Here is a 24331-nt window from a genome sequence, read left to right as displayed (position 1 = left end):
ATGCGCGGGTGTTGGTGCGGCAAACGAACGAATCCGACTTGAGGCTAGGCTACTGCTCTTTCTCTATTCCGTTCAAATAACCCAAAATTCGACAATGCACTTGTTTTTTTATCCCCGAGAAAAAAAAAATAGAAACGCACAGCAGCATGGAAGAGCTTGCATTCCGCTCTCCCCACTGTCTTCAAAGGACAGGAAACGCGCACGGAGGTGGTTCAGTGCAACCGGAGAAAAGCGCACCTCCATGCGCAAAGAAAAGCAATAGCTGCATTCATATCGAGTGCGTCAGGACCTTCCCTCTTCGTTTCCGCCGGAGCCCTTCGTCCCCTCCGCTGTTAACGCTCACCTCACTTTCTCTAGCGAACGCCGCTCCCAGGGAAGCGGCGGCTTGCATAATATCCCCACTTCCTGCCCTCCCCGGTCTCTTGTTCTCTGCTGCGCACCTGCACTCGGTGCACTTCGGAACGATAGTTTAATGCAGCACTGCGATAAGTCCCGATGCACCCGGCTGAAGCCTAAGCGCGATGTTGAGCATACCGGGCACTCTAACTATACGGCTGCAGAACCACAACAAGACATCCTTACACGCTTTGTGGAAAGATTACGCGGTAGTTACCCAGTTTGTGTCAAATCTGTAGTTTTCAGCATGTCGCATCGAACTGTGCTATGATCAGACAGACAACAGGCTGTTTTAGTGTATGGCCAAGCGCAAACGCTGCCACGCTAAACTGCACACAACTGAGTAGCACAAAGTACAGGTGACGGTTGGGCCACACTACGCTGAGTTACATTAGCCGGCAACGCGCAACCGAATACACGACGCAATAAGCGGCGCGCGCCAGAGAGCTCTGCGCTCAAGTGACCGCTCTAGCTGACAGCCTAGCAGAGCCCGCCTGGCATAGCGAAATAGAAAACCACATTCTCGTCCCCAGGCATAGCGCACGTCGATGAAGACGGTTTAGTTCGGCGTCAGCAACCGCCACTGCCCTGCTCATTGTCTCGACCGCAGACCGCAGCGTTCCCGTTCTACTAAACAAGGTGCGTACCACTTGGACTCGTCAAATAACCGTGTTCTCTCGGAAGATTCTTGTTTACCGACATATATTTAGCTACAACAATGACGTCACCCTATAGACAGACTCAAACTACTTAGCTTCATGGTGTGAGGCGTCGCATATGAAAAAAAAAGTGTTAACCCGGCAATACTCGTGACGCTTTTGACAATTTCGAACTTTCCATATAACTCTTATGCCATAAACAACTACATTTCAGATCCACTTACGAATTTCAATCATCAGGGGGTGTTTTTCTTGCCTCTTACCAGATCTGGCACAGTCACATCCAATTCCCACATTATACCAAGAAAGCAATTCATAGCGGGCCTTCTTCAGCGTCTATTGTTTCAGACAAACGCTGAAGCATGAATTGACGCTTACGCGTCGTTCATTAGTGTAACTCTAGTGTTTGATTCAGTAATATGCAGTCAAATCATTCTAATCTAAGAATATGCTTTTAATCAGTTCACAAGGAAGCTATTCTAGTCGTCTCTTGTTCGTATTTTGCTAGGGAAAGCGTTTTCGAACTTACAATACCTTCTAATACAATTAGCCTCGGCATGGGACGGCAGTTCTTCCCCATATCGTCCGTTGACTCACGATACTGTAATGATTTATCATTCGCATTGTCTCACATCCTCCGGCCACATCAGGTTTCCAATGTCATGGACCATGCGCACAAGTTAACCGCCTTTCGCACCCATCAAACAGTATAAAAAATCCCCTTATCACTACCGGTTAATGAATAGAATTCTTTACCTCCATGTTCGTCAGTGTCACCAATCTGGCCAGGTTTCAATCTTCGATTATGTCATTAATCGAACCTGGTAATGTCCTGTAACACCGTTTCAGCGTTTCCTTATCTTTACTATATGTGTTTCTTGTATAATTGTTCCGAGTCCGTCAGCCGCGTTTGGTCTGTGCACGTGGCTACTCCTCAGACTTATGCAAATATCGCCAAAATACAAATAATAAGCACTTTATGAGCAATTTTAAGACAGTTTAAAAAGGGGGTGCTGCCGCAGTCATGCGGCATGGTTGGAAAGCGAAAGTAGCGATACTAAACTACGTAGGAAGCGGGCTAGAGTATAGTGATCTACAATTCTGTACTAGTGGCGCGAACGGGAGGGCGTGGGCGTGGTTTTTTGGCGTAAAAGCCACCAGATGGCGCCACTGCAACTTTTCCTAGCGGCGCCGTCGCTGCTGCGTTAGGAAATAGTGCATGTTTCTCCGCATCGTGGTAACGATGGGGTGCATAATAAGCGGCTAGTTAAGAAACCTGCATGCCATTGGCTTCAATTAACTTCAACGTAACCTACCAGGCACCTCCCCCCCCCCCCCCCCCCGAGCCTCTTTGACAGCATTTTGGCGATGCTGAAAAATCGCCTCGTTCTGTGTCGTCTGCTACCAACAAAGGGCAATGCGAAATGCTCATAGTTTTGCTCGTGGATGCAAGTCGATTATATGCGTCTCTTACTGAGCTCATTTTTTTAAGCCCAGTATTTCATATCTGAGGGCACTGTATGATCTGCTTGTACGGAAATAACTTTTCCACTTTTCCTGAAGCGATTCAGCGGCCTCAGAAACGCATTTTATTCACAAACTTTTTCCCACGATTACAAAAATTTTCACCCCAATTTTAGGCAAGGCTTGTAGCGTAAGTGAAAATATTTGTAAAAGAAAATATATAGCAAATCTTGAGTTACTGGCCGGCAGACGTTTTCTTCGATTAACCGAAATTATTTTAAATGGAAGTGCTTTTTAGGTCTCAGTGCATCAATTTTCTGCTACTCAGGATCTTTTCCGTTCCGGTTGTTTCAAAATGGAAGGCGGTTTTGATGTGTAAAAGACAGCGATACGCACTACAGCAGTGAGCTCGGCTGCAACATTTTCACAGTGGCCAGGACAGCAAGATCAAAGCTCTGTTTTTGCCTTAACCACCTGTTCAATTTCAAGGATACTGTCTGTATGTATCTGTATAGGAGGCTAAAGCATGTCGTGTAAGTATTTTCAAGGTCAGCTACAATTTATAGAGGGGGCCCTGCAGAGGGATAGAGAAGGTCACCCTTGTCGTTCATGCGAGTGAACTCGGCTGGCTTGAGTTCGCTGCCGCTTCTTTGGTCATTAAAAGAAAATTCAGGCAGCTTTCACTGCCTGCCTTCAATATGCCATTTTTTTGCTACATAACCGTGCAGCTAACAATACGAAACAGCGCAAACAATACGAGGGCGCATAGACGAGACGTACACATGAGCGCTCGTGTTTACGTATTGTCTCTGCGCTTTCGAATGGTTTGCGCTGTTTAAAAAATGATCCACCACCAACACGCCCAAGCTTCTAAACTAGAACTGTAGCCGTTTTTCACTTGATGCTACATTGCAAGCGGAATGGTATGGTGGTATTTTCAGAATTAAGCACTGCCTCTGCTGCATTTATATGCTGCCTGCATCTAGAATTTTATCAAGCTCCTGCGTGTCACTGGGACAGCTTTGCAGTGCAGTATGTGCGTACAAAATGGCAATGAGGATGCCAATCTCGAGGTTTCCCGTAGAAACTGAGTGGGAAAGGCTGTTAATTGCAAGGCAGAGTCTAGTACAACTACGAACGTCTGCTAGGCGCTGGATACGGGTATTGCCGCCAGAACGAAGACTGGCGCAAAATTCTGATAAGATGCCCGGCTCGATCCTGTCTCACTCTATTTGCCATCAGGTAACGGAAACATACACGTTCTATTAGGTAGTTCAATAGTGACATCACGCTAGATAGTGTCACACGCAGACCTGTAGCTGTCGACTTGCTTATAAAAGCCTTTTATTCCTTTAGTCCGGTTTTCCCACGCACTTAGGAGCGACAAAAATAAATGAGTCTTGTCAACAGATGCAGAACTTAGACCCCAGCAGTGAAGCGCAAAAATGCATGGGCTCAACACTTGAACAGGCTTTCCTACTGTCCGGCCAGCAGGGACGCCGTGCTAGTTCAGGTGCTAGTAAAAGGCGCGGCAGCACCCCCTTCGGGAAGGAGGCGGGTATTCCTTCAGCAGCGTCGCTGCTGCGCGCCTCCGTTCGCGCCACAAGACCACTAATCTAGTTCACTGTAGGTTAGGAATAGGTTGAGAATGTTGGCGAAGGAGAGCGCAGGCATGGAAGAAAGACTTCATTTTTATCCTTTGTAAGTAATATTTTCTTGCGTTTCTAAATTGTTTTCCTGTGTATTCGTACTCTTCGTTTACATTTTTTCTTCTATGTGAAAACCTGCAATATTCTAGCGGTCTATAAAATAAATTAAATTCATTTGTGCGCTGCCGATAGGTACGAACAACACTGGAAGCAAGAGCCACACACGCAGACAGGGCGCTAACTACCAGCTGATTTATTTTCAAGTTAAGCATATTTTATATGAACGGTTTAAAGAAAACAATCATATACCAATCAAACATGGTGGCGTCAGTTTGCTGAGTTAGCGTTTCTTAGGATGGGCATGCGCGGCGGTTCTGGATCATGATCTTAAGAAGTCGACTTCTCGCTTCGTCAACTTGACTGATGGGTCGTTTACGCACGTGTCTTCGTACTCTGGCATCATGCAAAAGGCTTCAAATAGCTCCATTTTCATCTTATCCTGCGACCGAAGGATGACAGTAACGTTGTCAAAAAAATGGTTCGTACTTCTCGAATCTCTAGCAGTGAGTCTCAAGGTTGCCCGGCACCGTTAACAAGCCGCATAACCTGCGATGCTCCCTGCGCCGTTCATTCAAGCGTCGTCCCGTTTGGCCGCCGACATATGCCCGGCCCCATGACAGCGGAATTTTATAAACCACTCCGGAAGACCAGGGCAAGAACTTTATCACGTGGTTTTCGCCACACGTGCTCTAACGGTTCCTTGGTTTAGGGTTGTTTTCATTTGCACACAAACACAACTGAAAACACAACTGCGACATAATACCTTTCAGCAAGTTCATCTAGCCTATGGGAGACGACGTGCATGTGAGGAAAAACGGCTGCTTATCTTTTTCTCTTTTTTTTCTTAGTCCTTTGTTTTCCATTCGCGACGGTCTTGAGGACGCGGTCAGCCGCTGAAACTGCAATTTACTTTGGGTGGGCCGCTGGTTTCAGCCGTTCATCTTGCAAGTTGATGCTGTCACTGACTTGGTGATGACAAGACTTGTTCACTGCCTGAGTGAAACACGACATCGCGATACCGCGCTTCTCAATCTTCGACTGCAGGTAGTCGACCTACTAACGTCCCTTATTGCTTGTCGATTTGAAGGACCAACATAAGTGCGGCCCTTCTGAGATGAAAATGTGCAGGTACTGCAGTCTCCCTTCTTTCGGGACCTCTTGCGTGAATTAGAGTACGGGTTGCGCTCTTCCAAACTGGTCCATGCTGGCGTGTATGATGTCTTCCGTCAAGCATCCTCCGTCACAGCTGGATCAGTGCTTGAAGCTTCTTGGGGTGGTAAAGTGGTCCAGATATGTAGATGATTTCGTAATGTGCGCTCGTGAAGCGACTAATACCCCGGTCACACTGTCACACGGGCACCGCAAAGGCCATTGAGAATCAGGTCCTTATATCCAAAGGCGTAAGGAGTGCAGCTACACGGCACAAATGTGGCGTCTTTGCTATTAAGGACCTTGGAGGTGAAGGCGCCCGTCAGAGACCTTTGGAGCCCAAAGGCGCGGCCTTCGAGAAACTGCGATCGCAGTGCCACCCAAATTCAAAAATTAAAAGCAATAAAAAAATAGATACATCCAACATTCCTTGCAAACATCGTCAAGAAATATGAAAGGTGTGTCTGGCTTTGCTTTGCACGGTGTTTATATTTGATGCCCAGATTTCAAGGCACTGAAAGTGTTTCAGCAACACCGAGTGCCCTGGCGGGAAGGCAAAACACGAAACCTGCTGCTGATGAGAGTAGCTGTTGCAGTTCCTTTAAGGAAGCAGTTAGAATGAAAAAAAAATGTCTGAGCTCAACGAATGTACAGAATACACCACTTTAATTTTAAAACATCCACTTAAGCCACCTTGAGCACACCAACGGGTGCTAAGCCTGAACGACAATTTCACCTTTGGGCTGCACCGTGTAGCTGCGTCGCTGCTCCTTTAAGTTTTCGCGCCTTTGGTGAAAAATGGTGCCTTTGCTGGAAAGGCCTTAAACGAATGCCGTTTGACAGGGGCATTAGGCTATGAAGGACGCCGTAGTGAAGGGCTCAGGAAATTTCGACCACCTGTGCTTCTTTAACCATTACACAGTACACGGGCCGCAAGAATTTCGGCTGTATCCCTCACCATATTACACATACAGCAAACTGGTCGTGTTGGTTGGATAGGAGACCATAATTAGCATTCAGAAGAGAAGGTGAAAAAGCATCGTGCACTAAGGTGCACAAAAATGATATCTATAGTTTGAAAAACGCGCATTAACGAAAACTGAAAGCGCCTACGCTCTTCACGTAAAGCACAAAACTCGCGGATTGCTGTTGCGCACATCGTCGGCGCTTTGCCGTCGCGTCGGTGCCTACGTGCTTAGAGTGGGAAAAATTTGCAGATGGCCAATATCGATAGCCTACCGATACAGAGACTACTGTCTTCGGAAACGGAGCATTCTTAACGAGAAAAGACCAACAAACCAATGCAAGTGTCGCCGTCAACGACCGATTTCGCAAGGAAATTGCATGCGTCAACATGGAATCTTTTGTGCGATTCCGTAGGGCAGTGCTACACCATCGTGAACCAGAAAACGGGGACAACCAGTCTTTCTCAATGTAGACTTGACCAATTGAAATGGAGTGGCGTGAAAAGTATTGAACTGAATTTTTAATCCTAAATATGCGTCTTTTTCTGTCTACAAACGTAACCGTACCCAGAAAGAATCATCAGAGAATCGGTTTTTGCGGGCAGCAAGAATTCGAAGGAGTTTCACTAAAAGTGGCACTAAGGATGAATTCAAGCACTTTATTGATAGGGTGGGTGTCGTGATCATGGAGACACCAATATCATTTAAAACTTAGCTTTATTTAGCAAATGAAGAAAACAAACGAAATACAGAAGCTTATATCACACGCCGAATACTTAGGTATTATTAGCGCGTGGAAATTGATTTTTCAGTGAGGATGCCAGGCACTGCCATTCTCTTCAAAACTGTGGAAACCAGTAGTAAAGTTCCAGGTTTTTTTTCTTATGTCCTCACTGCGCCAGGAGTGCCCCGCCAGAGACGGTTTGGCGAAAGATTAGGATGCAGGAATGAGGGAGTACCACTTGACCTTTTATATACAGATAATTACGTTACATGCATGTCACGCACTGCACACAATTTCAATAGAGTAAATTGCTCGGCTAGTTGGTTCATACTGCGCAATGGTGGAACCAGCGAAACAGACAGAGGACAAGAACAAGGAGGCACACAAACAACACCGCTGTACATACAACTGATTTATTGCGACGAATTCACTGCATAACTTGGACAAGGTGAGAGAAACTTTACTATCATCAGCATCAACAAATTTCCAGTCATTATGAATAAAGGGTCGCTTAAGCATATCTCCTTTTTTGCTAGCCTAAAAACGCTTCCAGCAGCACGCGCAAACGTGTTGATTTCCCCCGACCCATAATACTGACCAGGGGAAACCGAGTTGAAAAGTGACAGTCCTTGACATGCAAAGTTAAAGTGCTTCCTGCGCCCGCGCCCAAAGTTGTTCCGTGCTACCTTAAACGTTCATTTAGGCACGCTCCAGTTTGCCCAATATATATGGCCGCGAATCGTTGCAGTGTTTGTTTGTTCATTCTTCAAAGCTGCCGGCTCGCCGCTTTAACGCTTTGTTTACGATGCAAGACGCCACCACATTTACATCGATCTTGTGCTTTTTAAATGCTTTAAAAAAAAGCTGCCCGAATGTGACGCAACAAAGTTTGGCGGATTAGGTTGACCGCTTGAATACCTTGGTGTTTACCCCATCGGTTTCACTGGCAGTGTGAAAAAAATTGGGGAAAAAATAAAAAGAAGATTGAAGTGCTCACTTACTTCAACAAGACGTCACACGGGCTGAAAAAAGTGGTTCAAGAATTTTGCGTAATTTTTGTGTTTTCTGCCCCGCGAAAGCTTTCCGGTTTGTGCACCCAAATCTCTCGCGGCCAGCAGCAGACTGGTTCTTGCATTGCAACGCATCAGTCGAAGTTCACCACGTGCGCAGTGGGGCTGGTCTACTCCAATCCATTCTCCTTCGGCAAAATATTGTGACGAAGTGGTGACTCCAGTCCGGAGAGCAGAAAGGCTGCGAAAATGGAGTCTAAACAGAACTCTTTATTTGAGCTGACATTGCGCCCACAACGGACTGAATCAATCGGCGGCGGCGTGCAATAAGCGTCCTCGGCGGTCGTCGGCCAGAAAGACGGCCGCTGTCGGCCGTGCTCAATTTAAAGCAGATCGCGAACTTTCGAGATAAAGCGTGCAAAGTTAGTAGAACATTGTGGAACAACGTAGTATCAGCTCTGCTTGGATGCAATCAATCGAGATAAATCTGGCCGCGTTTGGCATCGCAAACAAAGCGATAAAGCGGCTTGCCGGCAGCTTTGAAGAATGAACAAACACTGCAGAGATTCGCGACATTACTCTCCACTGAAAGCATGAATAAAATACGCGTGCAATAAAAGCATGCATTAAAACAAATAATGCGACTCGCAACAAACAAAACGTATTGTGTAAAACACACGAAGTGTGGAAACACACCGTCCTTTAGCGCGCATTGTATGGCTTTACACGGACGACATGGATAACTTCTGGTCGTACGTGGCGTCGCTGGGATGCAGTCATTGCGTCAGGGATGACTTCATAATCCAGTTCACCTAGCCGATAAAGAGCCTTGTACGGGCCGAAATAGCGGCTCAAAAACTTTTCGTTCAGTCCACGGCGGCGAATGGGCGTCCAAACCTAGACTTGGTCTCCTGGCTTGTATTCCGCGTTGCGTCTTCGTAGGTTCTCGCGTGTAGCGGCGGTCCGCTGCTGGTCTTTGATCCTTAATCGGGCAAGTGTTCGGGCTTCTGCGCATTGAGGGTAGTTGGCGACGTAGACGTTATCTTCTTCGGTAACGTTGGGCAGCATGACGTCGAGCGTAGTCGTGGCCTCCCTGCCATGGGTGGTGGTGGTAGTGGTTTTATTAAAAATAATAGTAAAAAAGAAGGAAAAGATTTTTGCTAGCGCCAGCATCTGCCTTCGATACTGAAGCACCTGAGCTGAGGCAGCGGAAATAAAGGATAGCAGGCAGAATGGAGAAATGAAATGAGAGAGGTGAGGGGACAGGAAGAGAGAATAGGGGGAGAAGTAATATGTAAAAATTATTTACACAATAAGAAATGCGTCCAGGTTGTACGCGCGATTAGTTCATTTTAGAGGAATTAAATCACACACGCGCACAGCACTGTGTTGGTTACTGGAGTGGGGCGTCCAGTTATTAATCGTTCAACGTAGAACTCGCGGAGCGTTCGGTCACTGCGTGTAACTACCTGACGGAGAACAGACGGGACGTCAAGCCCGTGTGTTCGAAGAATGCACAGAGGCTCTCCAAAGTTCGCTCACGAGTGCGCGCACTGCCCTGCGGCCACAAAAGCGTCTTTATGAAGTCTGGTAGTATGCCCTGCGCCCTATAGGCCGCGAGCATATCGCGACGAGCGTCGGCGAACGCGGCACAGTGAAGGAGCAGGTGTTCTAGTGTTTCCACTGCACCGCATCCGTCACACACATCACTCGTCGCGATTCCGTGACGCACCCGTCCTTCCCCGGGCCACACGCAGCCAATGCGCGCGCGGACGATCATTGCACGTCGTGACCGCGTAAGTGCGCGACAGCCAGTGACACTGTCGATGCGCTCACCTCCCGCGATGCGTGGGTCGGGGTGTTGCTTTCGGAGATGGTCGTGGATGGCCGCACGCACGTCCTCCAGCGCAAGGGGAAGATCGCTGGCAGGTAGTTGGTGTGCAGCGGTTGCGAGGTCGTCAGCTTCTTCGTTGCCTGCGGCACAACCTCTCTGCGCGAGGCGCTCGATGCGCGAGCGAATTTCCCGCACTAGTGGGGTACCGCGGCCGTTAGATTGCAGGCGGCTGAGGGCGGCGCGGGAGTCGCACAGCAGAGCACTCCTGGGCGGCGGAGGGCCGAGGGTGAGCAGTAGGTCCAGCCCGAGCCGGATCCCCATCAACTCCGCCGTGGTGGAGGAGCCCGGGAAGGCTGCGTGTCTGGCTGTGCAGTCGCTGAGCGGGGATGGTGGCCGCCGCAGCAAGGGAGCAGCTGTCGCGGGCCACTGAGCCGTCGGTGTACACGAGGAGATGGTCCTGGAGTTCCTCGTGTATGACGGCTCTGGCCAGCTGCTGCACAGCACAAAGGGGTGTGCTCCGCTCTGCCACAATGCCGACGATCTCTCGCTGTACCTCCGAGTCAGCAGGCGAGGGCGCGCAGGAGCCGTATGGGGGTGGGCCCTGTGTCAATTGCTCATACTCGAGCAGCGCCGCACCCATTCGTGAGCTTGGATGCGAGCGCATACGCTGCAGCAGCGAGCCTCCGTCCGGTGTGCGGTGGAGCCGGTCGATGTGATTCAATGCCCTGCGCGCTGCTTGGAGCTCAAGTGGCCACGCTCCTGCCTCGGCCAACGTTGCGGCGCACTGCGAGTTTTTGGGCAGGCCTAGGCACACGCGCAGGGACTTGCGGTGCTGAAGCTCGAGGTTCTTCCAGCACGGCTTGCGCACCGTGACGAGCGGCACCGCATAGAGCACCGCCCCCAAAGCTGCGGCACTGAATAGACGCAGCGCGGCTTGCTGGGAGATGCCCTGGCCTCGAGCGGTGAGCTTGTGCACGGCGGCGGTGATCCTCTTCATCTGCAGACAGGCCTTGGTCGCCGCGCGGTGGAAGGAAAGGCGCCAGTCGATGTCCAGACCAAGGTACTTCACCGATTTACGCCAAGGAATCGGAGTCCCGTCGAGTGAAAGTGGCGCAAGGTGCGCGCAAGGTGCGTCCCTGCCATGGACGAGCCAAAAAGGAGCCATCTGGGTGGTCTTCTGCTCTTCGGTGTTTTAGGCGAAGACAACTTAAGGCAGGATGATGTCCCAGATCTTGTATTTGGCATCAACATACACGCCGAGCAGATCGGCGATGGTTTTGTTCAGGCGCTCGACCAGTGTGTTCCTCTGCGGATGGTATGCAGTTGTCCTCCGAAGGCTGGTTTGGCTTAACGCAGGATGGCTTGCGTTCGTTCCGCCGTGAATGCTGCTCCCTGTCCGTGATGACCACATCAAGGGCGCCCTGTCACAGAAGAATACACTCCACAAAAATATGGCGACTTCTTCCGCTGTTTCGTTCCATACGGGTTTTGCCTCGGCGTAGCGCGTCAGGTAGTCGGTCGCTATGATGATCCACTTATTTCCAGACGTTGACGTTGGGAAAGGGCCCAGCAATTCCATGTCGATCTGCTGAACGGGCCTTGAGGAGGTTAAATGCGGTTCAGGAATCCTGCTGGTCGGCTGGGAGGGGTGGTTCGGCTCTGACAATCTCGGCAGGTTTTCACATACAGTGCGGCATCGCCACACAGCGGGGCCAGTAATACTTGTCTTGAATGCGGTGGAGGGTTCGAGCAATTCCAAGATGTACAGCTGTCGGCACGTCGTGCGAAGCCTGTAGAAATTTTCGCGGAGATAAGCAGGTACAACAAGGAGGTAGGCTGTTTTGTTCGCTACGAAGTTCCTCTTCACGAGGACATCATTCTGTAAATAGAAGGAAGACAGTCGTCGCCTGACTGAGGCGTGAGGTGCAGAACCCATGCCTTCCGAGTACTCGATGAGGCGTTTTAGGTCGGGGTCCGAGTCTTGCTGCAGTGCAGAAGAGCTTGTGCTGATGGGTCCCAGAAAGGCAACCTCATCGTCGTCCTGCGGCGGTGCATCTACGGGCGCTCGTGAGAGGCAATCGGCGTCAGAGTGCTTGCGTCCGGGCTTGTAAATGACGGTGACGTCCAGCTCCTGGAGGAGCAGACTCCATCGAGCGAGGCGGCCAGAGGGGTACTTCATATTGGCAAGCCAGCACAGCGCGGGGTGATCGCTAACCACCTTGAACGGTCATCCGTACAAGTAGGGGCGGAATTTCGACGTAGCAAGGCACACCTTCTCAGTTGTCGAATAGTTACCCTCGGCCTCGGAAAGGGAACGGCTAGTCTGTGCGATGACTTTCTCCAGTCCGTCGCTTTTTTGGACGGGGACGGCGCCTATACTGTTTGCGTCGGTATGAACTTCTGTATCGGAGTTTTCAACAAAAAGCGCGAGGATGGGTGGGGACTGTAAACGACGCTGAAGTTCCTTGAAGGCCCCTACTTGCGGCGCTTCCCATTTAAATGCCACGTCTGTATTCGTAAGTTCGGTCACGATATTGGCGATGGGAGAAAAGTTTTGCACAAATCGTTGGTAATATGCGCACAGTCCGAGAAATCTGCGCACTGCTTTCTTATCGGCCGGCGCTGGAAACTGTTCAATAGCAGCTGTTTTCTCCGGGTCTGGGCGTACTCCTTCCTTGCTAACGATGTGGCCTAGAAACAGCAGCTCTTCGTAGGCAAAGTGGCATTTCTCTGATTTCAAGGTTAGGCCAGAAGACTTATGGTTTATGGTTTACGAGGGTTTAACGTCCCAAAGCGACTCAGGCTATGAGGGACGCCGTAATGAAGGGCTCCGGAGATTTCGACCACCTGGGGTTCTTTAACGTGCACTGACATCGCACAGTACACGGGCCTCTAGAATTTCGCCTCCATCGAAATTCGACCGCCGCGGCCGAAATCGAACCCGCGTCCTTCGGGCCATCAGCCGAGCGCCATAACCACTCAGCCACCGCGGCGGCCCTGCCAGAAGACTTGATTGCGTCTAGTACTGTTCGTAGTCTTTTGAGGTGCTCTTCAAAGTTTGAGGCGAAGACAACGATGTCATCTAAATATACCAGAAAAATTTGCAACCTCACGTCTTCCAGCCCTGTATGCGTTACTCGCTGAAACGTCGCAGGTGCGGAACACCTTCCAAATGGCATCACCTTGAATTGAAGAGCCCATCCAGAGTAATGAATGCGGTCTTCTCGCGATCTATTTTCGCAGACCTCAATTTTGCCAGTAGCCGCTCTTGAGGTCCATCGATGAGAATTATTTGGCGTTGCAGAGGCGGTCCAGTGTGTCGTCGATGCGGGGGAGGGGGTAGACGTCCTTCTTTATTATGTTGTTCAAGCGGCGGTAATCCACGCAGAATCGAAGTGCGCCGTCTTCCTTTCTCACTAGAACAACCAGTGCCGCCCATGGGCTGTTTGAAAGCTGGATGACGTCTTCGCAAAGCATTTCTTCGACTTGTTCCCGGATGGCTTGTCGTTCTCGCGGTGACACACGGTAGGGGCTTTGACGCAGAGTTCGGACGTGTTGATCCGTTATAATGCGATGCTTGGCAATTGGCGTCTGTGGCACCTTCGGCGATGTCGAAAACACTCACTGTAGCTTGCAAGCAGATTGCGGATCTGGTCTTGTCCGTTGCGGTGCAGGGCAGGGTTGATTTCGAAAGTGGGCGAGTTTTCTTGGTCAGGCGAATCTTCTGCGGAGTGGTCGGAGAGGGCGGAGTCTCGTGCGTCAGATATTTCGTCGAAAAAAGCAATCGTCGTTCCACTGCTAATGTGCCGGTATTCTTCACTGAAGTTAGTCAGCAGTACTTCGGCCTGGCCATTGCGGAAATGTGCGATGCCTCTGGCGATGCTGATTCCTCGGTCTAGAAGCAACTGCATGTTTCCCTCGATGATGGCTTCAGCGTTAATGGCTTTTGTGGCGCCTACGGGCACGATAACGCTTGAACTGGCTGAGACGCTGACTTCTACCTCCAGGAGACTCACGGCAACGTGATTTTTCCGAGTTCTCATCGGTCGCAAGCCTCATCAACTTGGATCGCAGGTCAATGATCGCCTGATGCTCATTAAGGAAATACAAGCCCAAGATCACTTCACGGGAACATTGCGGTAGCACAACGAAGGTTGCAGGTAGGTATGTCTTTGATAGTCACTCGGGATATGCATAGTCCTGGTGGCGTAATGAGGTGGGGCGTAGAAACAAGCCTGCTCGGCGGTCGTCGAACAGAATCCCCGTCGCTGTCGGCCATGCTCAATTTAAAGCTGATAGCGAACTTCCGAGTTAAAGCGTGCAAAGTTTCTAGGCCATTCTGAAACAACGTAGAATCAGCTCTGCCTGGATTCGATCAATCGAGGTAAATCTGGTGGCGTGTTGCATCCTAAACAAAGCGTTAGAGCGGCGTGCCGGCAGCTTTGAAGAATGACCAAGCAAACACTGCAACGATTCGCGGCCATATATAATGGGCAAACTGGAGCGTGTCTAAATGAACGTTCAAGGTAGCACCGAACAACTTTGGGCGCGGGCGCAGGAAGCAATTTAACCTTGCATGTCAAGGACTGCCACTTTTCACCTCGGTTTCTCCTGGTCAGTATTATGGGTCGGGGGAAATCAAGTCGTTGGCGCGTGCTGCTGCAAGCGTTTTTAGTCTAGAAAAAAAAGGAGATATGCGTAAGCGACCCTTTATTCATAATGACTGGAAATTTGTTAATGCTGATGATAGTAAAGTTTCCCCCACCTTGTCCAAGTTATGCGGTGAATTCGTCGCAATAAATCAGTTGTATGTACAGCGGTGTTGTTTGTGTGCCTCCTTGTTCGTGACATGCGTCTGTTTCGTTGGTTACACCATTGCACATTGTGCAGACAATTTAAGTCGCAAACAGATGAAACAACTAACGGTGCAACTCTCTCACGTTAGGGGAGCCCCCGCTCGGCATTGCCAAAAACGCGTAACACCTGACCCGAGCCCAGAACCGCTTTTCCGCCCTGGGGGCTCAGTTTAAAAGACTTTAAGGTACAGCCCACTTTCGGCAGCATCCAATCATGTTAGACTATTAACATGATTGTTTCATCAGCAGCATGGCCCGCCCTCCAATTTACGTAACGTTCATGAACCTCTCCCTAAAGTACAAAAGGCAAAAATGAGCATCAAATTCATTTCGAAAACAACACATTCCTAGAAGGCGCCACGAAACCATTGGTCCACTGGGCTGCGTGGCCCACCCGATGGGTTTGGCAGTATTACCAGAAACTCTCTCATCTACAGACTTTGAGGCGCCCTCGCTGCCTCCAGCCGGGGGTTACGGGAAACTGCGGCAGCGGGGCGGTAAGAAACAACCAACGGTCCTGATGACCCCGCGCGCACCACCGATTCCTTTATGGACAACCGCTGTAGTTGACTTCTGTTTGCCGCAGGGAGAAGGGCGAGGGGAGCAAATGCTCACTATGCCAGCTAACCCTTTACACCCATACGTTTCGATAAGGACATTAGAATTTTGAAATGAACTGAAAGAAAGATCTTTAACACGATTTTCCCCGGATAAATGCCTCTTTTCCAGCCGTACATATGCTAAACTAGCCAGAAAGGCCCCCAAATTTAAATTTTCCCAAAAACAATATTTTAATATAGCTCTCCGCAGTGCAAATTTCATATGTGCGGAACACCGCTTTCGCTGAAGGTGGTCTCGCCGTTACCAACCCCGAACGAGCGTGCGGTGTCGACTAACATTATGGAGCGGTTCCCCGGCTTCAACGTCAAGTGACGTAACGTAGTCAACGAGCACTCGGAGACATTTTGCTATGTACTCACTCATGGCCTAGTGTTTTTGTACACCAAACGCGCACACCCAAATCCTCCACGTGCCGCCGGTGCTCACGTTGTGCCTCTTTGTCCACATCACTTGCGCACCCTTAGCAGCCGCCCGGCATCAGCAGTCGTGGCGGTCTTCGAAATAAATTTCTTGCCTCTGCATCGGCAATAAAAACGCGAATTCCCTCGGACATACCAATAGGAAATTTGACTGTAAGGAAACATCTTTGGAATGTTTAGTGTGTTTTCTAGGAAATATTCCGCTTCCGACGTGTTGGCGTCTTATTGGGAATTCCCCGAACAAACCAGCATTGCTCTTCATAAAAGAAATGTACGAACGAGAACAGAGCAAATACTCTGGGTAAACGAGTAGCAACTACTTAAGAGTGACTTTTACTTGTAATGCGTACCGGTGCTAATCTTCTCTAGGTACTGAGTGACTCAGCTTCATCCAGATGCTTTAAAAATTCAGTTTGAGTCCAGGTTTGTTTGCTATCGCTACGCGACCTATACACAAGTGAGACTGTGGTGTTGTGCAGCTAGGGTCTCGAAATGTCCTCGGAAGGCTCTATCTGTGGCGGGGAAAGCTGTCCTCACAACTGCGAGGTAGTCCTCTTCGCCCCGCCACTGGGAAACGGCAGCGCGGCGGCGGTCGACTGGTTCCTCACGCGGGTGGCCGGTTTCGTCCCTTCGCGGTCCGGCTGGGCATGGTACCGCCACTGGGGCGTGGCGTTCATCTACAGCGATGGCAACGCGCTCTACTGCAATGCGGGCTGCGACCTCAGCACAGGCGAACTGGTGGGCAACTGGACTTGGTTGACTACGGAAGATCAGGACGCAATGGCTGCGAACCAGGCAAGTGGGGGTGAAACTGGTTCGTTGTGCTTGAAGTTGACAACTTGTACGCGGCCTATGATGGATGCCTTGATTTAGACATTTGTGTGCGCTATTAACGTAAACCCAGTAATAAGGACGAAAAAGGTTTAACGCGAGAGAGCAGACCGGTCTCTAAAACCTCTTCTGAGAAGAGTACATAACCATGAACACCTCAGCCAAATATTACACTTCTACACGCCGCAGGAAGCCCATATCGCGCGTGAAAGTACGTAACCATGGTCATACGCTTCCTGCGCTTGAAAAATTCTCCCGAGCATCCAGAGCAACGTTCCCGCAGGGGGGTGGTGTTGAGCTATGCGTCACCATTGACCCGAGCACCGGCGCTCAGCCGTGCGTGGCTCAGCCGTGTCCGGAGAAAAGGGGATCCGGGTGCTTGAGCAGACGCCGAGCGTTCGGACCTTTAAGCCCAATCGGCGTTGGCAAGACACTACTTGCGCCCCCCGCTTCCTGTAGACGGCCTCTCCGGCCTCTCACAACCGGGAGAATTCGGCAGTCGCCTTTTCGTATCCTCCCCTCTATATTTCACGTTCTTATATTCTTTCTTACAATTGTCCCGTCTTCTCCTCTTTCATTGACTTTTCCCTTTTTACAGGCGGAGAGGGTTACCCTTGTGTGGCCACCTGCCCTTAGTTGAGTCACATTGGGTTATAGTTGAGGTGTGCAGCTGCCGTGCGCATGACTTGCATGCCGTTTCCTACCATGTGCCCTCGTTGGGCTACTTGGTGGGCGTCTGGCACCACGGCATATCCATTTCGTGGCTCCCTCTATCGCACAAAACAATCACGTTTAAAAAATGTGCGGACCTATGACCCAGCAGAATTCCTGCAAAAAAACAAAAGGAATTTAAAAGAAGTACCATGTAGTACAAGTGAAGATGTAGACCAACCAGCCAGAAATATATGTCCTTTCATTGTTTAATAATCTCCGACTGATGCTTTGGGCCTTGACTATAAGGTGACAAACTGGCCAGTGCAACCTGTTCAAGCAAATCCGCGAGGAAATGCAATATTCTCTACTCCCCACCATAGTTTCTTTTGGAGATACATCGATATCTGTCACTACTCACCGGTCTCTAAACACAGTGAAAGGCGTAATACCCGAACAAGATTTTCTCAACATCTCAAAAGAAATGTTGTAGGGTCTAAGGACTACAACATCGCCGATGTGCATTGTATTAAAATAAAAAAGTGACAATTAAACCCGGTCCAAGCGCATAGTCCTGCCATTTGGCTCCAGATAACTCCCTGAATTCACAGAAGTATCGTATCCTAAAGTATTTGTAAGAACATATATCCCAAATCCTAGTCGGTGCCTCGTGTTAAAGATTCGGCCATGGCTCCCAGAGATGTCGCGGCCTCCAAAATGTGCCAAATGTACATCAAATGATCAGGAATCTGTGGTCTGCAACACAGCACCACTCAGCGCGAACTCTGAAGGGGACCACCCCCGTACTCGCGATCGTGTGCGACCTGAAGAGAGAGAAAGATATAGCCGTAAAGAGAAAGGAAAGCATAATATATCAAGAAGCCTCTGAGACCAAGTGTCTTGCTTGAATTGCACTTTTTTGCAAGTTCTTTCGAGGTTTGCCAGGTACAGGTCGATATTTCCTGATGCCACATATGGTTCCATGTACCAAGACATGCTGAACTCTGCCTCCTTGGTGCTGAGCGCTACCACTTGCTGGGGAGAATTCCCCGACCTCTTACCCCACTCGTGTACTAACTTGCAGAGTGCGATTTCCCGCTCGTCTTTTTGCTTCATTCTCCCTTTTGCGCTCACGCCTCGTTTTTTCCTTTTCCCAATCTTTCTGGTGCCTGAGATGCTTATGCTTTTTTTTTGCTCGATGAGGCTGCATGTTTCACAGAGCAGCTCATCAACTTCCCCAAAATCAGTGATTGCCTGAATAATAACAAGTTTTCGTGCCATACCCTCTGAATAAAACCTCATTTCCTGACACAACAGCAACAGGTCCGGCTTTTGCAGCGGCTGTAGGTACATCATCGCTCTGAGTCTCGGCTATTTTCAAAGAAACTATGCAAAAATATAAAACATCTAACATTTAAGCACAGGCCTCTTCCACTTCCAAAATTTAACCGTAGTTTAGAACCTGGCCCACATCAAAAGAAATGCCAAGCACTCACCCACACATGTGATCATGTCCCGAGAAAGCTGCCCTCTCGCTGGCCAACCGCTGTTTCCGCTTGTAGCTTCAGATTCCAACGCTGTTCACGAGTTGTCGTGGCACACAGGCTATCTCGAACCCGGGCTCCATTTGGCAGCCAAGTCTGAGACTTCGGGCTGAGGAAATACTGAAGCTTTAGTGGCACTTTTACATTTAGTAACACTTTTACGTTTTTGCCAGCTAGAGAGCAGCTTTTTCGGGACATGATCACATGTTTGTGTGAGTGCTTGGCATTTTTTTCTGATGTGGGCCAGGTTCTAAAATACGGCTAAATTTTGGAAGTGGAAGAGACCTGTGCCTAAATGTTAGATGTTTGATGTTTTCGCATAGTTTCTTTGAAAATAGTCGAGACTCAGAGCGATGATGTACCTACAGCCGCTGCAGAAGCCGGACCTGTTGCTGTTGTGTGAGGAAATGAGGATTTTTCAGAAGGTATGGCACATAAACTCGTCTAGTTTAGTAGCAATTTCACTAAACTTATTTATATACCGAAGAAAGAGTAATGAGTGAAAAATTAAGAGTTCATATCATCGAGCGACCGGATGAGCATTTTCGCCATGGCCCAGAGCGCTCTTTCGCACTCAGCACCGTCCTTAAAACCCCTAAGGTCCGGCCCGTTCCTCAGGCGGTGTCCAATTCAACCCGAGGCATATTTCCCCAGAATGAGAACCAATAAAAGTTGCACAGCACGGTAGCACGCAGAGTCACTCGTTGCACAGTCAACCTGTGTGAACGGGCGACGAGAAATTGAAGTCCTTTCCTAATTGCTGTAGTGCATCAACACTGGTGCAAGTGGCTCCATATTTCCGAAAACACGTGGCCCTTGCCACGCCACGGGTCTCAACTGCGGCCAGTTCTGTATGGTGGGGCCTGCTCCTGACGGAAGCGGCTAATTATTTGATGGCTCTGTCCCTTTATTCCCCGAAAGGGGCGCCCTTCGTTCCGTCCGTTCGCCGGTCTCTGTCCCAAGGCGTCCTTCTCCGGGAAAGTCATCCCCATCGAGAAAAACGAGTGGGGATCACCTTGTCAGCGCGGCACTCTTCTTTGGGTTGGTCGGCTGGTAATCCGCGTGTCGCTAGCTGAGTCCTAACAACTTGAAAACCATGTAAAGCATATAACGTTTAAGAGACTGCAATGAAAATGCATTACGGGAAAGACAAAATTGAAACGATCTCTGCCTCATGCCATGGATATCACACGGCCATGATCTGGAAATCTTATTGAAGTAACAAAAAACTGCACGAAAAGGTGTTAAATCGTAGAGACTTTCACGCGTTTTCCAGGACATACATGCTACATTTTTTGGCAATGTTATATGCGCAGCTCTTATGGAGCTTTTAAGTCTTTACTACAAGAAATCAAAGATACTAGAGGTTTAAAACTGTAGGAGCCGGACCGAGTTTTCTGTTCGTGTCATGTTTTGCTACAGCGAAAAAAAGCAAACCTAATATGTGTTCGGGTCTCGTGTTTTCAGTTTTTCTCGCGCTGCGAAAAACCTTATTATGAGTGGGAGAGCGAGCGGGGAGGGGAGTACTTTCGTAAACTTTCCTGGATAATTTCGCTACTAGCCACCTAGTAGACAATCAATAGCTTTCAGCCCCGGGGAGTACCTGCATGATATTTTTTCCCCATTTACGTTCTGCGTAGTGCAACCCGCAACAAAGTGCAAACCCATTTCTTGTCCTCGTGCTATTCCAGATGCCACTGGGGAAGCACTGCATTCCAGAAAGCAAGGTAGCGGCCGCCATACAGGACCTCCGTGGCCTCGGCCAGTATCACGTCACAAGGAACAACTGCCAGAAGTGGGTGACCAAGCTTCTCAAAAAGTTAGGCATCATAATTCCTCCTTGTTGAATAAACTCTGAACAAAATGTGGGTGAAGTAATCACTACAGCGGCAACAAATATTGGAATCGCTATAGTGTTGGCAGCTGCGTTCGGCGCGGTGCGTAGCCATTTTGAGGTGTGAATCGCACGAACAATCCTACAGTTGTAGCCATGAGCAGTAGAACCTGAGCTTTACAGGAGCTTTGAGCTTTACAGCTTCAGATAATCTCTTGCCGGCACTATCTGTAATAACCGCTTGTATGAATTGAAAATATTAAATAAAGCCTGAAATCTTTTCCATTGACTTACCGTGTTTCTTGTCTTGAACTCTTCTCGGGCCTGAAGAATGTGGGGCTGCGAGAATCCGCGAAGAGCCCGTAGTTCTTGCTCAATCCCGCGTAGAAATTCACTTTCTTTTTGATTCTTTGTTTACAGCTTTAACGCCTGCACGCACTTTCGTGTGTATAAGACAGAGACGGTCCAACGGCTGCAGACGAATTTGAAGTACAAAGGGTGGGATGCGATCAAAAACATTCTGAAATAAGCCAGCGAGCATTGGTTACGTGACATTTAGGGGCATATAAGAAAAAGTCGCCGTCGGCTTCTTATTTTTCCCGCGTCTCCCCCAACTATCCAGGTCGACATACCCGAGGAACCTAAAGAAGCATGCTTCCCAATTTAAGAATTACAACAGGGACCATCAGTAACTTGGCGGCAACTGCAAGCAACCTCCCATATATATGTTCATTTTAAATAAGGTGCAACAGATAGCATACGGACACCCGTGTCCATGGTGCGGTAAAAACCCTCACTTTAGAACACAACATGATGTTCCACACAGACCCCATCAGTACGCATCATACACAACAGCCCACCGGCGCAGTGAGAGGTAGCGCTGTACTGCTAATACCGGGAAGATCAGCTTTGAATGATAGACAGGGTCCGCAAGAAAGCAGTATTTCTGAGGGTCCCGACCACAAGACGACCGGCAAGATCAAGCTTATCGAACAATAGTTTTTTCTCTCTGTCGCCTATCCCAAACAACCAGATCTAATCTCTAAATTCATACCCCACTCCTTATTTCCACCGGATATCTTTTATCCGTTTGAACATCCACTCCGTGTTCCCGGTTGCCACTTCAGTGCAAGAAAACTGGTTGGCTCTGATATGTCCGCTTCTCAAGCCTCACACAATTTTCTATGCAAAAATGGTGTTTTTCCTGCCGAAACGGTTCAAGTAGCCCCCGTTACAGTGAGTTAAACTAATTTGCAGCACATAATACGATATGATAATATTTTCAAGCGTGTACACCTGCGACCTAAGTAATACGCAGCACGCTTCGGCGCTTCAACCTCTTTCATGCGTTCTGTAGAAAACTGATTTTCTCTTGGAAGTCCATATGAGCTAGCCAGATGTTTTTCGCGGCACGTTTGAGGAACCTAAAATTTTCACTGAATAAAGCGTGACAGGTGTTGATCGCCGTTGCATGCTGCGCGTTATTAGAGCCGCCGCTGCACAAAGATTCGCGAATGACGTCAACATTTTTATAAATTGTGATGTCGGAACATCTGGAATTTTTGAAGCATCAAGAACAGTGGAATCACATATTAATGCACCAATGGACACTATACAGTTTACGCACAAGATTTGCGCCCACTCTCACGTCTGCACTTTAGAGCCTACATAGATTACAGTTATGTCCCAGTAAACCAGAATCATAATCTGCAGCCTAATTACGCCCACTGCAGGGCAAAGACCTCTCCCATGCCCGTGCAATTAATCATGTCTTTTGCCACCCGCGCCCACCGTATCCCGCAAACTTCTTGATCTCATCCACAGTCGAAATTTTCCGTAGCCTCCTGCTACGCTCGCCTTCTCTTGGAATCCAGTCCGTTAGACTTAAGGACCAGCGGATATTATACCTTCACATTACATTCCCTGCGCAAGTCGATTTCTTCTTCTTGATTTTGACTAGGATGTCTTTAATCCGCGTTTGTCTCTCACCCACACAGCCTGCTTCCGGCCTCTGAACGGCACACCCACCATTTTCACTCCATAGCTCGCTGCGTTGTCCTTAACTTAAACTTTTTTCGTTAGCCCCAGCTTTCTGCCCCATAGGGAAGCACCGGCAAAATACAGCTGTTGTGTACGTTACACGTGAGGGATATTGGTAAAATTCCATTCATGATCTGAGGAATCGTGTCATAAGCGCTCCACCTCATTCTTGTTCTTTTACTTATTTCCCTCTCAAGATCGAAATCAGCGGTCACTGCCTGCCCTAAGTAAACGAATTCTCCTTACCGTTTTCAGCACCTCGCCACCAATGGTGAGCTGCTGCTGCCTTGCAAGGCTATTGAACATTATTTTTGTTTTCTGCATGTTAGTTTTAGACCCATTGTTCTGCTCTGCCTGTCTAACTCATTGATTATGATTTGCAGTTCATATGCTGAGTGACTTAGCAAGACTGTGTTGCAAGGGAATGGCAGATTACTTAGCTGTTCTAGATTGACCCTTATCCCCAACTGTTCCCAGTCTAGGCCTTGGAGCAGCTCTTGTAAACATTTGGCGAATAGCATTGGCGAGATCGTGCCTCCAGTCCTCACAGTCTTCCTTATTAGAATTTTACCACCTGCTTTATGAAAGACCACGGAGGCTGTACAGTCCTCATAGATTTCTTGCAGTATTTGCACATGACTCTTCTGTGGAGATGAAAGAACAGCGCACGTCAAAACAGAGTGTGACAAAGCAGCGCACAAATCAGCACAGGGACAAAACAGCACGACGCCAAAACAACTTATCTGAGTACGATGCATCGCTCTTGAACGGGTGAACTGGTCATATCCACAATCGCAAATATTAAATCACAACAGACGCGGCAGCAAACATTGGAGTTAGCGAGTGCTCGTTTCGCGGCTTCGTTAAGAAACCGGGCAAGCTCATTCATTGCGGAACAGCGTTGTTTGAACGGTGCTTATTGCAGAACTAGTAATTATGTTAATAACTCTTGCGATCCTTCCGACGTTGCTTTCACAATCTCGACGCTGATACCGTGAGGCGCGATTGTACTACTACTACAACTACTACAACAACTGCTACTACTACTACTACTACTACTACTACTAGTATTATTACTACTACTACTACTACTACTATTACTACTACTACTACTACTATTGCCACTACTACTACTACTACTACTACTACTACTACTACTACTACTACTACTACTACTACCACCACCACCACAACCATTAGATCGAAAGAAGAAATATGTCGAAAATTGATGTTTTAATAAAGCTCTCTTCTAAGCGAAACTAGTAGTTTTCGTCGAATGTTGGGAAATTTAATGCTTCTATATAATTCTCTTCAAAGTGAAAAATACAGCTTTAATATAAAATTACACTCAAGAAACGCACGCTGATGCATGAATTTCAGGTGAGCTGTGTAGCCCATTTCGCAAAGTAGAAACCGGTCAGCATCAAACAACCATTGTGCAACGTCTTGGTTAAACATCAAACAATCGAATATATCCTGCCATCGTTTAAAGTAAACATCCTGCCATCGTTAAAAGTAAGCATCGCATACTGGAATTTTCAGTGTATTTAGGCCCTGTGCCTGCCTTCAAAAGAAGGTGCGGAAGATTCAATTGCCGCGCGCAAGTTTTGAATAAAAGCAACTTT

At 48.5% G+C, this 24331-nt stretch overlaps 1 protein-coding gene across 1 annotated transcript; it reads left to right on the top strand.

The window, feature by feature from the left end:
* The first annotated feature begins 907 nt into the window (after nucleotides 1-907).
* Nucleotides 908-20955, top strand: LOC144119321 (uncharacterized). The gene is made up of 3 exons (XM_077651978.1): nucleotides 908-1035; nucleotides 16286-16601; nucleotides 20524-20955. The coding sequence occupies exons 2-3, from the start codon at nucleotides 16299-16301 to the stop codon at nucleotides 20677-20679; spliced, it is 459 nt and encodes a 152-aa protein (XP_077508104.1). The 5' UTR covers nucleotides 908-1035; nucleotides 16286-16298; the 3' UTR covers nucleotides 20680-20955.
* Nucleotides 20956-24331: the final 3376 nt, after the last annotated feature.

The sequence above is a fragment of the Amblyomma americanum genome, chromosome 2 (assembly GCF_052857255.1).
Source record: "Amblyomma americanum isolate KBUSLIRL-KWMA chromosome 2, ASM5285725v1, whole genome shotgun sequence".
NCBI lineage: Eukaryota > Metazoa > Arthropoda > Arachnida > Ixodida > Ixodidae > Amblyomma > Amblyomma americanum.
This window is presented reverse-complemented; position numbering and strand designations above follow the sequence as displayed.

What these genes read in the sequence shown, in the direction of transcription:
- LOC144119321 (XM_077651978.1), top strand. Translation starts at nt 16,299, where the DNA reads ATGTCCTCGGAAGGCTCTATCTGTGGCGGGGAAAGCTGTCCTCACAAC. An exon ending in ACGCAATGGCTGCGAACCAG is followed by an intron (nt 16,602 to 20,523) that starts GCAAGTGGGGGT and finishes GTGCTATTCCAG; the next exon opens with ATGCCACTGGGGAAGCACTG.